This window comes from Mchenga conophoros, linkage group LG23, assembly GCF_057382185.1.
Source record: "Mchenga conophoros isolate Kocher_MC1m ecotype Shallow Benthic linkage group LG23, M_conophoros_male_GT1.1, whole genome shotgun sequence".
NCBI classification, from domain to species: Eukaryota; Metazoa; Chordata; class Actinopteri; order Cichliformes; family Cichlidae; genus Mchenga; species Mchenga conophoros.
In genome coordinates this window covers 2,208,518-2,225,306 of record NC_140547.1, presented here as the reverse complement: position 1 = coordinate 2,225,306, position 16,789 = coordinate 2,208,518, and the positions used below count along the sequence as shown (strand labels likewise).

The window sequence follows — 16,789 nt, the reverse complement described above, 5'->3', positions numbered from 1 at the left end:
ATACTCAAAAGGCGCCGTCTTAGCTTATGCAGGGTTCCTCCTCAAAATTCATGAGCTGACATGGACACAATTTCATTGAGGAAGCTTCTTTGGCCGGAGTCTACAAAAGTGGAAGATGAAATAAAAACTCTGAGGCCTCTTCCCCGCTGAGACTTGTGAAAGCAGGGCTGAACGAGACACGGATGCAGATTTCGAAATCACGTGGAGGGATCTTAATTCAACTCGTGTACAGCACACCTCACTTGCATCTGAATTTACTGCCAGCACAACAACACCTGTCAGGACGAAAAATCGAATTTGAACTGCTACCCCCCTACGCGATGACTACTGATCCTCACCAGGCCATGTAAAGCTGTCACAGATCTGCGAGTGGCTGACATGTTGAGACAGTTATCTAACGCCTTGTGTGTTAGAGCAGATTTCCAGTGCAACACAGTGCAGGAGGGTGGGGGAAGCAAAGCTGTGTGTTTGAGAGTAAAGGATTAAGCTTTGTCCCCAAAACGTGCACAACGTCTTCGTGAATCTGTAGTTAAGAAGCAGGATCCAGATTTAGTGCATTCTCATCTGCTGCACTGTGTGTGTGTGTGTGTGTGTGTGTGTGTGTGTGTGTGTGTGTGTGTGTGTGTGTGTGTGTGTGTGTGTGTGTGTGTGTCATAGAGCTGAGGACCAGTAAAGCTGATTTGGACTCTGACCATGTGTTGGTTATTTTTGGAGAACATCCAGATTCCTCCTTATATGACATAATCATGCACAGGCTGCTCTCTATATACAATATGTTGTGTTTGTGCTCTGTGGACTACAGTCTCTGCTGGTCACGTGGGGACGTGGCTTAAATGTTTGAATTAAAACAATTGTGTCCATCAGGCCACCGAAACCTAAGGAACCGAACATGTTGTTGGAGGTTAGAAAAGAACAAATACTTTGTGCATGTGTTGAAGTTTAAGCTCCAGTAAATGTCGTCTTAGTAATTATGAATATATAAAACTTTTCCCCCCCAGATTTGGTTTTGATTATTGATCAGGTTTATTGTAATGAGGCCTGCTTCTACCTTAAACGACGTTGCTGCTGTTAACGATCAGGTGTTTTGTATGTGCAACTGCACGTGCACTTAATCATAGCCAGTGTTGGGAAGGTTACTTTTAAAATGTATTCCACTACAGATTACATGTCCCAAAATGTATTTTGTAACGTATTCTAAATACTTTGGATTACTTAATATATTATCATGCTTCTTACAACTACATGAATGAACTATTGCTGTGTGATTTACAGTGTTGGGTAAGTTACTTTAAAATAGTAACTTAGTTACATTACTAGTTACTTCTCTCAAAAGTAACTCAGTTACTTCAAGTTACTCGTTACTTTCAAAGTAACTAGTTACTAGGGAAAGTAACTTTGGTTTTACTCAGAATTCTCTTGTTAATGTGTTTCTTCCATAACTTTGCCAGCCTTCTAGCTTGCTTACGTGCCACAGTGCACTGTGCCACCGACCAATAGAAAGGAAAAGATAATGTGCATATTTCCACGAGAGAAATCCCACGCCTGGACCGTCATTGACTGCTGCCATGATTCTAGCCTACGTCACAGAGTCATGTGCGCCTTTTACATCCAACACAAAAACTGCAGTCGTGGTGCTTTGATTGTACTCAGAACTCGGAAATTCTGCCTTCTGAATAGGAAGATGTAGGTAACACCAGACTGCAGATGAGCTGCATACATGGCTGGACTGGGACAGAAAATTGGCCCGGACATTTTGACTAGAGAGCGGCCCACCAATATAGGAAAAATCATAAAGCCTTTGAATGAAAATAAACACTGCTATGACAGTGATGTTCACTGTTCTGATGGTATATATGCATCAATCTATCAATCGTTTGTTGTAAGATTCAGATAATTATTTTTTAAAAGCGAGACATTTTAAATGAGAATAAGAAAGAAAAGTATTTCTTTGTGCCCCCCTCTCCCTGTTAATGCCCTACCTGCCCCCCTGGCAACACTTTGCTAGATCCGCCCCTGCACAGTTACCAGCTGTCAGCTACCTAAAAAAGGATCCTGGTGTTATTTGTCTCTCAGAAACAGTTCATAACTTCCCTTCAACTCATTCATGTCACCTAAAAGGTAAACCTGTTTCTCCATCACCTGTTCAGCTCTGATGATCCAGTAAGGACATCTCCTGGTTTCATCTTCATGTTTCCCTCTCACCACATATACAAACCGACATCATGACCAGCAGCTTTACAGCTGTGGCTCCAGCAAACATCAGCTGATACTAGAAATTAATATTAAATAAATTCTAACAACAGCTGATCAAGCTTAAACGTGCTGCTGCTGTTTAGCGCGACATCCGCTGGTTTCCTCTTTCGGCGCAAAGTGAGCGATAAACAAACAAGAGAGCCGATCAGCTGATCATTGATCAGTTTCATGATTGAAGTAGAAACAGGAGAGGGAGGGGGAGAATGAAAGAAGAGGCAGCTGTGCAGCAAAGACACAGAATAACTCCAGCTTTGTGTCTTTTTCATTGTAGCTGAATTACGGGACTAACTGTTCCTTTTCACCTCAATAAGAAACGCGTAATATTTCTCTGAATACCAGACGGGACGGTTGGCAACTCTAATAACTTATGAACAAAATAAAGTTCAACATCAGTAACATAGCACCACCCAGCTGTATAGAAACTCCGTCATGCTAGCTAGCACGCAGTACGGAAAAAGTCAGAATAATGAAAATAAACTCCACCTAAACTTGGTTCATATCTGACCCAGAGAGACTGCAGGTCATAACTTCTTACCTGAAGTTCAGTTCACACTTGGACCAGCGGCCGCCTCGGGTCTCTTTTCCTTCATCCACCTGCTGCCTCCACCACTTGCTAATGTTACTGAATCTGTGGAAGCTCCGCGATAGCCACCACTCGAAGTAACGAATAACGAGCCTATCTAAATCCCAGTAACGAGTAACGCGTTCCTGATTTTGGCATAATAACTAGTTACCGTGCTCGTTACCACAATAATAACGTAGTTACTGTAACGCGTTACTTAATAACGCGTTAGTCCCAACACTGGTGATTTATTACTATTACTGAAGGTTCCTCACCATACCAACACCACCAACAAACAAGATGTTTAAATCTTAATATAAATGAGTAACAGTAGGTGGACATTAGGTAAAGCTGCACTTTTTGCAGCGATCTCGTGTAGAAAACTATTCCGCGCGTATATAAAACAGGTCCGCGGCTCCGAACCGTAGTAAAGGGTTCGTCGGGTTCGTGTCGGGCTCGTAGCTGAAAACTAGCTTTACTTTGTTGTCTGGGTCAACTTTGCTAGTGAGAGACCGAGAGAGGCGTTGAAAGGCTCCAACGGAGCTTATTGTTTTCGGAGGAAAACACGAACACTGTGTAGAGTCGAGTCTTAACAGCTTACTTACAGCTGGGCTTGTCAGGCTCTGTTTGGCTGCAGTGGTTATTATTATTATTATATTTACATGCTTCCAGCTCCCGTTTCTGCTCCGTGACAGCTCCTACTTTTCCTTTTCTCCTCCCTCGCTCACAGACACATCACGGACTACACCACCCACCAGGCTACATGCTTTAGGGCGATGCCTGCAACACTCTGCCTGTTGCCTTCATATTAAATCATTTTTTGAATAATAATTTTAAAAATATTTCTTCACGTCATTATGCAGCTGCGAGATTGAGACCGACATTAGAGCCTCTTAATGCGCGTTTTGTTTGGGTTTCCACCGGAGTGGAATTACTAAAAATAGAGAGAGCATATTCTGACTATCACCTTCTTAAACGGTAACTAATGGAAGACAGTTACTCATATTTTGTATTTTAAATATGTAACGCAGGTACATGTATTCCATTACTCCCCAACACTGACCATAGCAATGCGCCCTCCTTGGATTCAAGCAGATCATCAATGATGCATTTACAGACTTGGAAATCAAGAATGCTCACAAAAAATAGATTTATCCAAAAATATGAATCTAGGAGCGTAAAACTATAAACATGACCGTGAGAACAATCTGGATCAGGTGATCATCATGTGCAGGTTTCACTAAAATCCGAAAGCTCCGACACATGTGAAGCAGGCGCAGGCAGACGCATCACCATTGCACAAGCTCATTGGTCCATTGGCAAGACGAGCAGCTCTGCGGACGTCGCTCGTCAGCAGTGTGGGCCATGGCCTCACACATTTATGTAAACATGTACGTGGAGAAAGACGCCCAAGTGGAATCGGGTTACATCACTCACACGGGGAACTCTAGAACAGTGCTTAAGGCTTCTTTTTGAACAGATAACAGGAAGTCAAGGACGCAGGTTTGCAGAACACTTTAATGAAACACGTGGAAAGCATTCCTTGGTACCTAACAGAATCATGAACAAACCACTAGAACAGACTAAACTGATTAAAAGGCCTGGCTGGTTGCAGTAGGAGTGGGTGATATGTATGGGATTCTCTGATGGATTTGGATGTTACACCATGTCGTGATGATGATAAATATTGTGATATCTTATAGCGTTTATAGATAAGTGAATGGGGATGTCTGTTTTTGCTTGATCTGGTGATGCCGGATAAATACAGATGCTTTAACACACAGATGCACACAATGTCATTTATATATTGCCAATATGCTGTCCAGCTCATTTAATTGCACCATCTCCAGTCAAAGTCTTGTAGCTATACCTTATCAGTTCATAAATCTGTCTTACAGTAACCGTCATATCACCCAACCCTACTGTGCAGATAGTCAATACAGTATATAGAAGACTGAAAATACATGCAGTGCCCTTGTGTATTAAATTGAATGACTAATGTTTACAACCGCAGCTCAAAAAGAGCTAAACCAATGAAATCAAAGTCGCCTCAACAATTTGGGTGGGGGAGAGGAAAAAAAAAAAAAAAAAAAAAAAAGACAAAATAGAAAACAAAACCCGTCTGCAGTCCAGGTCTACAGACTGTTAGGGCTGAAAAGGGGGAAAGAAGTCTCTGCAGGGATGAATGAAGGATTATGGGAAGGCTGGGCAAAAGAGGGGAGCAGGGAGGAGACTAGGAGATTGGAATAACAGGGTGGTGGGATGCAAGGCCGACTCAGCCTTTCGAAGTAGTGTACCCACGCAGGAGAAGGGAGATCGCACGGGAATCAGTGACCTCCTCAGGAAGACAACCTTCCTGGTCTGTGATAGTTGGGTCAGCTCCAGATTTCAGCAGCAGATCCACAATTTCAACAAATTCACACGCCGAAGCTACAAAAACAAAACAAAGTCACATTGGAAACCGAAAGAACAACATGAAATGTACGATATTTTAAATCAATATTCCGTCTCCCGAGAACAAATGCATAGAAAACCAATTATCTATCACATCAGTGTGAGCATCCTTGAGTTTTTACCCCCATGAGGTTCACATGTGTTTAGTGAAAGCTGTTGGATCGATTGCCAAGACAGGCGTTACAGAAACTCGAGTCCTCGTATGAATGGATGAATAAACTAAACACTTTGGTTCGAGTTGATACACCTGGACAAATGAAACTGTTTACCTCCATGTTGTCACTGAGACTGCAGCTTTAGCAACATTTTATTAATAAATGAGTTTTAACCAAACAGAGTTAATGTGGTTGCGTTTCATTTAGTTTTAAATGGTTAATGAAACAATGAACCACTGTTACGATGTGGCAGGTTAGAGTGAATGTGCCTTATTCCGTCTCCACACTGTGGGTTAATACAGTATGTAAAGTGCTGCAGTTAATGAAAAGCTAATCTGCAGGCCCAGCACTGACACTGGCTTGGACCTGAGCTTCCTTCAAACACTTCATTTCTGCCCCATTGACAATTTGTACCCCACTAAAAGGGTCTTTCCCCTCCCAGTGCAGAGTGGAGAGGGGCGGGGGGCAGCATGCACTTTCTTAACCCAGTTAGAGGGCTCCTTCATTCCCGATCTACCTCTTGCCCCTCTGACACACTCCCTCCCGCTCGCTGCTTTTAAAGAGCAGACTCTGCTGTGCCATGTTCGCTGATGTCAGCAGCCGCAGTGATTGACAGCAAGGCCTTTTAACCTCCAGCTCAGAGGTGGCCGGTGGGAGTGTGCACGCACGGGATGCGATGTTACATCGGAATGCACGCGAGTGCGAGAGCAAGGCTGTGTGCATGCTCAAGCTGCAGCTATGAATGAATGTATGAGGTGTGCAAAGCCACAAGAATCACTAATCTTCCAGCTAAAACAGAGTAACAAAGCTTGACTGTTTCTCCCCCCCAGCCACACTTGCAGCCCTCCTCTTGTTACTCTAAACAGTATTTTATTTAGCCAGCCTTGTGTGTGCGCGTGCGGCGCGTCTCTCGCCTGGGCCTTGAGCTGTAAAAAGTGGCTGGCCCTCGGGGGAGCCGTAGAGGAGGAGAACAATTTATGGTGAGCAGTAAACCCTCAATTAATCACTTGCCAGCCAGTGTGGCCCTGTGCAAAGAGAGGTGGGAATGAATTTTCATTCTCTGCTATTTGTCTCTTGGAGTTCATCGCTTATGTTTATTAGTCATCTTTTTATGCCCCATCCTCAGGGCTTCTTCTGGTGAGTGCGGGTGTGTGTGCAGATCTCCAGTGGGTAATCCAGCATGCCCACTCCAACGCCACCAAGCACAGGGACAGATGGTGCAGCCACATGCACACAGAGGCTCAGAGGACATGGGAAACGCCCCTCAGGGACATGTGTGTTGGGGCACGAGGGGGTCAGGGGAGTCTAAGGACCACTGCTGATTTCCTCTGGGAGGTCTAGTGATTATTACACACAAACACACACGCAGGAGCAAAAAGGAAGGAATGACAAACTTTGTGGAAAACAGCAGAAAATAAGTGAGGAATAGAAAGGATAGAGCGGGAGGAGCAGGACTCAAAGATGATCAATTTGAAACAAAATATAGTCAAAGAAGGCGTGCGCACAAAAAAACAAGCTGCTGTAAATAAAGTGAGAGTGTGCACGCAGACAACATGATGTCTGTGCAGAATAAATGTGGAATGAGATGAGCCAATTTGAAAAATAGGCACAAAAAGCTTTACAGCGAGGAAAGTGTTCACGATGCTTTCTTACCATAATGCAACGCCGTCTGTCCTTCATCGTCCTGTAAAAAGCCAAAAACAAGTGTTTAATTCAAAGGACCTGTGACACAGCAAAAACAAGACTTCACTGAGTGCACATTCAAACAATATCCACTTAACACAGAAATACTGCCAGCAGTTGCTGTGAGTAAGTTGTGAGCTGTCACTTTGTCCAGACTTCAAGAGGGAAACTCGCACCTGATTGAATACAAATTAAACATTTTTTGTGGACAAAGGGTGCCGTGTTTATGTTTGCCTGGACCAAAGGGGAATTCTAAGACGATGAGATATTGATTTGAGAAACATGTGACCTGAAAAATCTAAACTTTCAGCTTGCAGGTCGTTTCCAGCTCTGGTTAACCTGAAACCTAAAGCTCAGATTAAAGGGGAGCCATCACCCCCTTCAATCATAGCTGCCCATCCAGCATCAACCCGAATCCAAACCCATCACCGAAAGGTTGAATCTGTTCACCTGGATGTTTTCAGTGGGCGTCTCAGCTGACAGCAGGTTTCCAACCTTAGTTGTAATGTTTATGTGACCATTACGAAAACGATGCATCAATACTGGATTCACAAAGTCTGAGTGGAAGAAAGGGAACATTTCTCACTCACGTTGATGCTAATTTGGAAATTATTTTTTATAATTCGCAGACTATTGTGTGGCTTGTTTGAAGTGTTAATTAATAAGTCAAAGCTCATACAAATCAAACTATATGGACAAGACACAGGCCGGAGCCGTTAACACTGGAGTTTAGGTGTTCTGTCATTTTGCCACAGGTGTATTTAAACAAAAAGCAACTCACCGTGCAGCCTTTAAACATTCGGTTTATTCTAAAGAGCTCGCTGAATTTAAGTGTAGCACTCCCCTTATATTCAAGTTAGTTTGTGAATATCTGGGAGGTACGAAATGTCACAACCAACTAACTGCATTTAGGAACCACAGCCGCTCAGACACAAAGTGCACACATTTAAAACAAAAAGAACTCAAATGATGCACAAAAACTATTTGCTAGGAGCTCCGTGACACGTTTCCACACCAAAGCCGCTCCTGCAGGTATAAAGTGTAGATGTCCCAGCACCTTCATCCATAGTATGGATTTTAACAGGTCAAGGTCTATTAACACTGGACTTTGGCTACATTTACATTCATTGCATTTCACCCTTTCATGGCTACTTTGTTACTCAGCCCCAACCAAATAAACCTTTAAAAGATGAGCCAGAAACATGCATTTAAAAAAATAAATAAATTTATATCCATCTCATCTGTAAGTGACCGTGTTTAACCTATAACATCAAGTGCATCATATCTGATACACGAGTTTGTGTCCTCAACATCTGTGTGATCTGAGTGTACGCTCTTTGAACAGATGATCCTTGTGGTAAAAGGCTCAGCGGCAGCGATATGATATCTTGTATGAAGTGTTAGACTGAGGACAGCGATGGGGAAACTGCGTCCTTGCGTGTCTGTAGATATAAAAGACAGTTCTGACAGGCACCATCACCAGGAGATTCAGTTTAAAAATCACTGCTCCAGCCTGCTTTTGCACCTCCGTGGTAATAAACTGTGGCCTTAGAACAAGAGCAGCAGTTGAACCAAGTGGAATCATTTCAAAGAAGATTAAAACTAAGGAGGCTCTTGTAGCTCACATGTCACTGCAGTCACAAAAGTTCCAAACTATTGTAAAATTATTCATTAGTCTTTCCTGTTTTGTTACCTCCTGTCACACCAAGCCACACCTCCCTCATTTCATTTCCTTACTTCACCCATCATCCTCGCCTCGCCCCCGTTCGTTCCTCTCGTCTCTTCTTCAGACTTAATCCCTCTCCTCTACAATCCCTCATTTCCCTTCCTTCCCTTTCCCGTCTGCCTTCTCCTGCTGAAACCAGTGCAGAGTGATCCTATTGTTGTGTTTCTCTCCATCTCTCAGGGGCAGCACTTCAGGGACCTGCTGATTGGATTAGAGCTTTCTATTCCCTCTGGGTGGATCACAGAGAACAGATGCAAATCGCCACCAGCGTGGAAAGCGTGCAGCGGTTAACCCAAGACAACAATGCTGTCTGACTGAGAGTCAAATCACAACCTGTGATGTACTGCAGAAAACGTGTCAGCCTGACAGTCTGGAGAAGAGCAGGCAGACCTGTAGCAAAATAGCTGCATTTATATATGCACGCATACGTCTAACAGCAAGAGGGTCACGTTTTAATCTTCTGGGTATTTTGTGTAAATAAGATAATGCTGCAACCAATTTCCCCTTTAGTTCACAACACAGACAAAGACTGAGCACAGTGGGAGAGCGGCAGATGTTTACAGCCAGGGCCAAGTGAAAGACCACGCCGCACATAAATACAGTTATAATTAAAGTGTAACGGCTTTAAGCTCTAATCTGCCTCCAGCGCTAATCTGCAGTTTGTTGTTCGGCAGCATAAAAGGACGCGTGTGCGCTCGTAAGTGAAAATATGTGACTGATAAAACACAGGCCAACAAACCTAACAATACAGATGAGCACGCCAGCGCACGTGTGCAGCCTACATGCCTCTTGCATGTTCATGTGAGGGGGTCAGCGGCCTGTCCTCTCAGCGTTCCCTAATGCTCCCGGATCCAGGACGGAGGCTTGATGGAATCACAGGAAATTGGATTGTCTTCCATTTGCTTTGGAAGCAGCCAGGAAGAGACACTCCTTCCCCCCCACAATACCTGCAGCTAGCACGCCCCCCTCCCACCTCACTCGTGCACCCAAGTTCCCATCCCATTATGAAGGCATGTTGCACCAAACCTCTGCTTTTACATGTCATCCAAAGTTTCCCCTTGCGATGCAGAAACGCTGGGCTGTATGTCAGCAGAGTGCTCAATAAAGCAGCTGCTTGCACAATGGCAGCAGGAGAGCTCCAGCACTGTGTAGTGCATCACCCTAATGGGGTGGAGCAATGCGTTTAGGAGCCGCATGGGTAGGGATTGATCTATCAGTACACTTGCAATTTTGGTGAATTTCAGTCACACCAATCTATCATTTTCTAACACACAAATGATGTGAAGCAAGATTGATGAGAGGAGGAGTGAATTAAGGAAATACAGAGATGCAGCATGTAGTCATACTTTTAAAAAGATCAAAAATAGTGTAACTATTCCAAAAGTGCTCAAAAGTGGGGAAAGAAGAAGAAGAAAAAAAATCAGATACATTTTATTCTTCCATGTCTGTCATAAAGTACCAGCCACTCCTAAAAATATCAGCACAGGATTGTCAAAACAACTCAAAGTCAAAAAGGGAACAAATAAAAGTCTGTAGCTCCGTTTATCTGCAGAGAAGGGGACGGTCAAAGATGTTGAGTTCATTTCTGTAAAACGATTTAACTTGTTTTCGTCAATGGATGCTGCAAAACATTCAACCAAAGCTAAACTTCACTCCAGGATTAAGAGGAGGGGATCTGGGACATGTCCGAGGTGGAAACTCAGCTCAGCCGGGGAAACGAATGGAACTGCCGAGTCCCTGCGCCATTTATCTTATATTTAAAAAACAACAAATAAAACAGCATCTCTAAAATACTGATGCATATTATTAGCACACAATGCCTTTGGTCACTTACATAAACCGTCATGAAGACAAAACACCATTTAGCACTATATCAGAGTTTGGTTCTTTTAATGTGAGCAGAGTTAGTTTTAAAAGGAAAAACGTCTGAAGTGGAAACAGCTTAAATTCTTGAGCCAATGCGGACATGTCAGGCTGCTGCTCTTTTAAAGGCCAGAGGACTCGATATGCCAGCGGAGAGATTGGAGACCATTTCTCCTTCAGCTCTCTGTTCTAATCTCATTTTTCTGCGTCTCAGTAAACTTTCTTTGGGCTTTTCTTCCTCCGTTTCTCCGCCTCCTCCTTTTCTCCCCCTACTGTCCCTGACAGCAACATTAAACAAGTAGGGAAAAATGAAGCAATTATGATTTATGATCAATGCATGCAGCAGCAGCTGCTGACTTTTATAATGACAGTGGTTGGGGAGGGAGATGGAGTGGATGAATGTGTGCGCGTGGGTGTGTGTGTGTGTATTGGTCTCCAGGGTGTGTGTGGGGTAGATGAGGGGTGAATCGATAGGCGGCTGGGATCATTGGTATGCAGATTCCAGCAGATAGCATTATGATGAGCAGGTGCCATCAATCAGAAAGAAGAGCCCAGACTGAGAAGCTGATCCTCCTTCAGCGGGTCCCATCTAAGACTAGAGCAGCTACTGTGCCACCAAAACCTTGGACTTGTTGGACAACTTAAATGCACAATATATAAATCATATCAACCAGCAGAAAGCCATTTACCAAAACACATATGCAATCAGCACTCAGTGTCCTGGGCACTGTGCATCGCTTCTACCCTTCAAGCCAAATCTATTCAAAGACTGATTCTTTACACAATAAAGGGATTGATGTGCAAAACCTCTGATAAGTGGTCTGCTCCAAAAACAAGACGGAAAAGCAAAACTGCCGTGCAGTGCAAAGTTACGCAGATTAACAGCTGAATATACGTATGCTGATATTTATACTTTGATTTATCACCAGTTTGTGTTCTATCCAAATGAAATTTAACAGATTTCTGACGAATAATGAGCGACAAAAACCGACGAACAGCAGAAACTAGAAACTAAAACATGCTTTAAAGCAATATAAAGATGAGCATCAATGGATCCCTTAAATGTTTTGGTGTCTTTACCTCACATTAAAATATCCATAAATTAAGTGAAGCTGAAGACGTTACACAGCCGTGTGGCTGCTTTTGTTTGCTGCTGATGCTTCTGTGGACGTTTTTCCTGACATGTGCACTGGGAAGGCCCCCAGTTAAAAGGATCTGCAGACCAGGCCCAGCCTTAATTGAATCTGGGTCTCCTCTCTGAGCTGGGAGAGGTAACCTTGCCATTCAGTGTGTGAGCACTGCCGCCCACGGTCAAATTAGCCCCAACACCAAACTCCCTGCCCTTCACACCTTCTGCGAGTGTCCTTCAGCTTCCTGGGTTTCCCCATCTCTGTCACTTCTATATGTGCTATCACACCAAGCGGCTAAACCTAAAGACATAAAAAGGGACCGTAGATATTAAATGAGTTAAAGGGTTTCAGTGTGTCTGTAGATCTATGTGCAGTTTCAGCATTAAAGAACTTTAACAGTCATTTTCCTTCCTCTCTGCTACAGAGAAAGGCAAGAAGTCTTTTCACCAAATCTCCATCTCTTCATCCACGTCTTCCCCTCCACACGTCTCGCCCCGCCTATGTCGCAAAGCTTGCTTGTTCCCATGGGACACCTTAGCCTCCATTAAAGCCATCAGAGAAGGAAGATGGGGTTGAGGCTGAGAATTAACATCGGCAGAGGCCCTCCTGCGGCTCATCGATGATGTTTAAAAAGAAATATATGAAATAAATAAATACATAAAAGAGTGTAATATGAAAATCAATGGGCAAGCAGTGGGGGCTCTGGCCTGGCATTTGGAGTGAGGGACTCATAAAGCTGAGTACTGCAGGAGACTGATGGAAGGCAAAACACTTACTTTGTTTATTCTCTCTCCTCACCCCATCCCCTCCCCTCGCTGTCTGTATCCAGCTCTCACTCCCTCACTCTCCTCTCCCCCTCTGTCTGCAACAGTCGAGGACAGCTTTAATGCTCCTGACAATTTATGTGGACGGTTAAGAACGATGGAAATCAAATAGTTGAGTGTAGGCAAGGCCCAGTGAGTGGCCAATAAGAAAGAAACAACAGCTGATGATGGCAAAGAGGACCGTTACCTGCTGGAATGGCTCTTTAGGCTGGACCATTACTGTCAAGCAGCTGGCTCTTTTCTGAGTGCTCATATTATAGATTCATAACTGTGTCGGTGTCTGATAGGCTCTTTTTAACAGCGCACTGCAACAGCTTTTATTTCATCGAGTCCGGCTAATGTGCAGCAAGTACCAAATGTGTATCCTATAACACCAGGTTACTGCGTGACTGCTAAGATGACAAGTGCTGTGTGACGGGAAACGATGCCCTGTGTGCATCCTTTACAGAGCCGTGCTGCGGTTCAGGCTGGCTTGAAAATGGCTAACATGTGTGAGTTTAGTTAATTATGGTAAAAGGACATCGTGGATTTACTTTATGCACAAAAAGACAACACTTGAGTAACATCCCAGAGTCATATTTATATCTTCATAATCAGGGCTATAGGGAAAGAAAAAACCCCAGCAGTAATGCATCCACTCATCCAGGGTCAGGCTGTGGGGGCAGCAGCCTAAGCAGCCCAGACCTTCCTTTCCCCAGCCACCTCCCCCAGCTCATTCGGGAGGGGGAAACCGCAGAGGCGTTCCCAGGACAGAGTGTGTCCCGGGTTTACCTCGAGTCCTCCTCCCTGTGTTATGTGCCTGGAACACCTCGCCAACTAGTCGTCCTACTCAGACTCTCCGCCCTCTCTCTAAGACAGAGGCCACAGGCGAGGGTAGGGATGCAGACAGACCAGTAAAGTCAACAGCTCTGCTTTTACACTCAGCTTTCTTCACTACAGCTGACCAGTACAACGCCCGTGTTGCAGATGCAGCCCCAGTCTGCCCCATCAGATTGTTGGGAAAAAAAGATCTGAGATATTTTAACTCCTCCACTTGGGGCAACAACTTGTCCCTGACCCAGAGTTGGCAATCCCCCCCCGTTTTCCAGCTGAGAACCATGGCAACAGTGGAAGTCTTTAGCAGATCTGATAAACCTGGGTGCTGGTGTCCCATTAAAGGTCAAGTTCAGTGCATCCAGTCTAAACATACCATCATTGTGCTGCAGCCCAAACCCAACTAAGCATTTCCATTTTGTCTTATCCAGCAATACAAATACTTGGAAGTTCTGCTACACTGAAAATACTGTATAGTGGTGCCCTCGAGCAATCATGCTGACTGAACTGCGACTTTGCCAAAAACAGCCCAATACACTCAGTAATGTGCAAGACAAATATTGGCAGTATGGCGAACCCTCCAACAGGTCAGTGTTGCATCACATTATCAGACCTCACTAGTGTCCATCTCGCATCTTTGTTTACTCTGCCCACTTTCTGCCTTCACCTTATTGTGTTATCCATTTTCATTCCATATATTTTTTCCTCTCCTTGCCTTTCCCACCTTGGTGCATTTTCTTAATTATCCTATACATTCTGGAGGATAGGTTGCACAATTATATGCACAGAAACGCATGCACACGCGCGCACACAATTATGACAAATATTGCTGGATATTTGTTATGACTGGGCTGACTGAGCCATTAGTTATAGGAGGCAGTGCTGGGAAAGGGGAGGGACACAAACGTGTAATAATACCTCCACCATAGAATTTCAATCAGCCCGCCATGGCGTGTGTGAGCGCATTCGCCGCTTTGATCACACGAGCAGCCGACACCACAGCAGAGGACTCTGCTGCTGTAGAGCGGCACCACATCCATAAGGAGGTTTATGTTTTTGCTAATTCAGTGGGAGATTTAATATTGATGCAGGTTTGATGTGCTTTAGTGAAAAATTCAAATTAAATGTTTTTCAGATGTGCCGCTTGATTTGTGAAGCAGGGAATTGGCACAAACCATAATTATTTTTCTTTTGTGAAGAAAAAGCAGTCATGCACTTCTCAGTAAGCACTGTAATTTTTATTTATGCTCCATTTTGACCTTTTATATTTTTAAATTAATTAAACATGCAGCACATCCACAGCAAGTCAGGATTATTAAACCAAGAAGCAAAATGACTTTTTCCTGGATTTTGTAGATCTTTGTCACTACTCCTATAAACTTATTAGAATAAAGTGTAAAAGGCCGATGTTCTGGGGTCCACCTCCTCAAAAGTGAGACTTTGCAGGTTACGTAAAATGCATTCGCTCTTTAAATTCAAAACAGTTTAGATCAGGGACCGGGTACAGACTCAAATCTAGGCAACTGGACGGCTTTGGAAAATTATGTTAGAGAATTTATGAAGGAAAAATTATGAACACTAAAAGATGAGTGATAAATGCAGTAGGTTTTGGGAGGTACAGGGGAGAAAAGAAATAACTGGAATAATCTCGTAATGAACACATCAGTTGCAACTAGTTTTGAAGCCTTCAACCTGTGGATTTACTCCAACGCAGTGCCAACATTTGGCATTGTGTGTGGGTGTGTATAAATAAATAACTGACTCATTTTCGTTGCATTATCATTTTCACTTTTTTGACAAAGCTTTAGGTTACTGTCATAACTGAGGATCTCCGAAGCATGAGTGAATATTTGGCTACAGGCTAATGGACCCTTGTGTATTTGCAGAAGCACGTCTACATTACGACCCGAATATCATCTGCATCAGGGCCCTTCACCTGTATGTTAAGACAGGCTTATTAAAGCTGGGTGTGTGGATTAGTTAAGATTACACTGGCTTAACAAAGATGCATGACATAACTACACATTTGGTTTTTTCCAGTTGGGGCATTTATGAACTGACAGGAGATGAGCAGTGTAGTGTGGCCTGCACCTCTTGAATAAATGGCTTAAGATGAGAAGCCAACATATTCTAAAAGCTAATGTCTACATGCTAATAGCTTTAGATTAGAACAAATGCACAAAGTGCTAATGTGGAAAATCTTCAAAGATTATTTACAGTTCTTTGCTGATCTACGCAGACATTCAGCAAAGTCGAGGTGTCCCATGGAGACAAATTCACCGTTTGGCCTCAATAAATAAATCAACATCCACCTCAGTTTAAGTCCACCCACTCCACTCACTACAATATCAAATCAATGCATCCTTGGAGAGACCATGTCATTACAAATCAGCTATACAGACTTGAAGCCACAGTGTGCCCTTTCCAGTTTTACACGAGCGGCATGCTCTGCCCAGTTCTTGGAATATAAAAAAAGTTAGATAAAAGGTAAATAAAATAAAACGTCTCAAAGGCCAAACTTCTCTCACACGAGACATCTGCAGGTCCCACGTGCAGGCTGCGTGCATGCGACTTGTGTGCACTCCAGCCACCAATTGTAGGCCACCCAGTCAGATATTTATTACTATTGATCTCGCTGGTCCTGGCTGAAGACTTTTGTTCTGCTGGCTCAAGGCTCTGACCTCAATTAAGTTATGAATTTCTATCCGATAGACTGATAGACTGGGAGTGCTTGGGCCCTGCCGTGGCCACGCTACCACGCTGGTTTAATTAGAATTAGCGGTGCTGCGAGTCGCCCTCGCTGCCTCATGGATCATGTTGTTTTAATATAAAGTAGAGGCGGAGGCAGAGAGGGATGGAGTGAAGGGGATGGTGGCATTGGCTGGGTGGGAGGGGAGAGTGATGAGGCGAGGGGAAAAGAGAGGCAGAGGGACAGGCAAAAAGCAAGTGAAAGAATGCGAGATGCAGTCATGGTGCTTAAAACTTTGGCTGCATTTTTCCTCCCATCACCTAAACTTAATGCTCACTTCCTGTTGCGCATTGAGGGCCCGTTGGGTTCACCTGCATGTCACCTGTCTGTCCTCTTTGTTAAACTAATCCTCCCTGTGTCACCTACGCTCTTAGTAATCCCAGTCTAAGGCCGACATTGTGAAAGTCTACCCCGACCATTCCTGCTAGTCTGGACCTAAGCCGTACCTTCTTAACTCCTCCTCCACGACTGAGTACACCTTTTATAAATGTGTTTCCGTAGCAACCCAAAGGGTTGCTGGGAAGATTAAAGTGTTTGGGATTTCCACCTAAAAAAACAAAAGTTGTCTGTGTGTGTG

At 43.9% G+C, this 16,789-nt stretch overlaps 1 protein-coding gene across 1 annotated transcript in view; it reads right to left on the bottom strand.

Annotated features, from left to right (window-relative positions):
- Positions 1-4,315: 4,315 nt before the first annotated feature.
- The window catches only part of acbd6 (acyl-CoA binding domain containing 6), a 29,040-nt gene continuing 16,566 nt past the window's right edge, over positions 4,316-16,789 (bottom strand). The window contains exons 7-8 of the mRNA XM_085264901.1: positions 7,078-7,108; positions 4,316-5,245 (exon numbers count right to left, since the gene is read on the bottom strand). Of these exons, the coding sequence (XP_085121027.1) occupies positions 5,091-5,245; positions 7,078-7,108 (186 nt within the window). The 3' untranslated portion in view covers positions 4,316-5,090. The remainder of the gene's footprint in view (positions 5,246-7,077; positions 7,109-16,789) is intronic.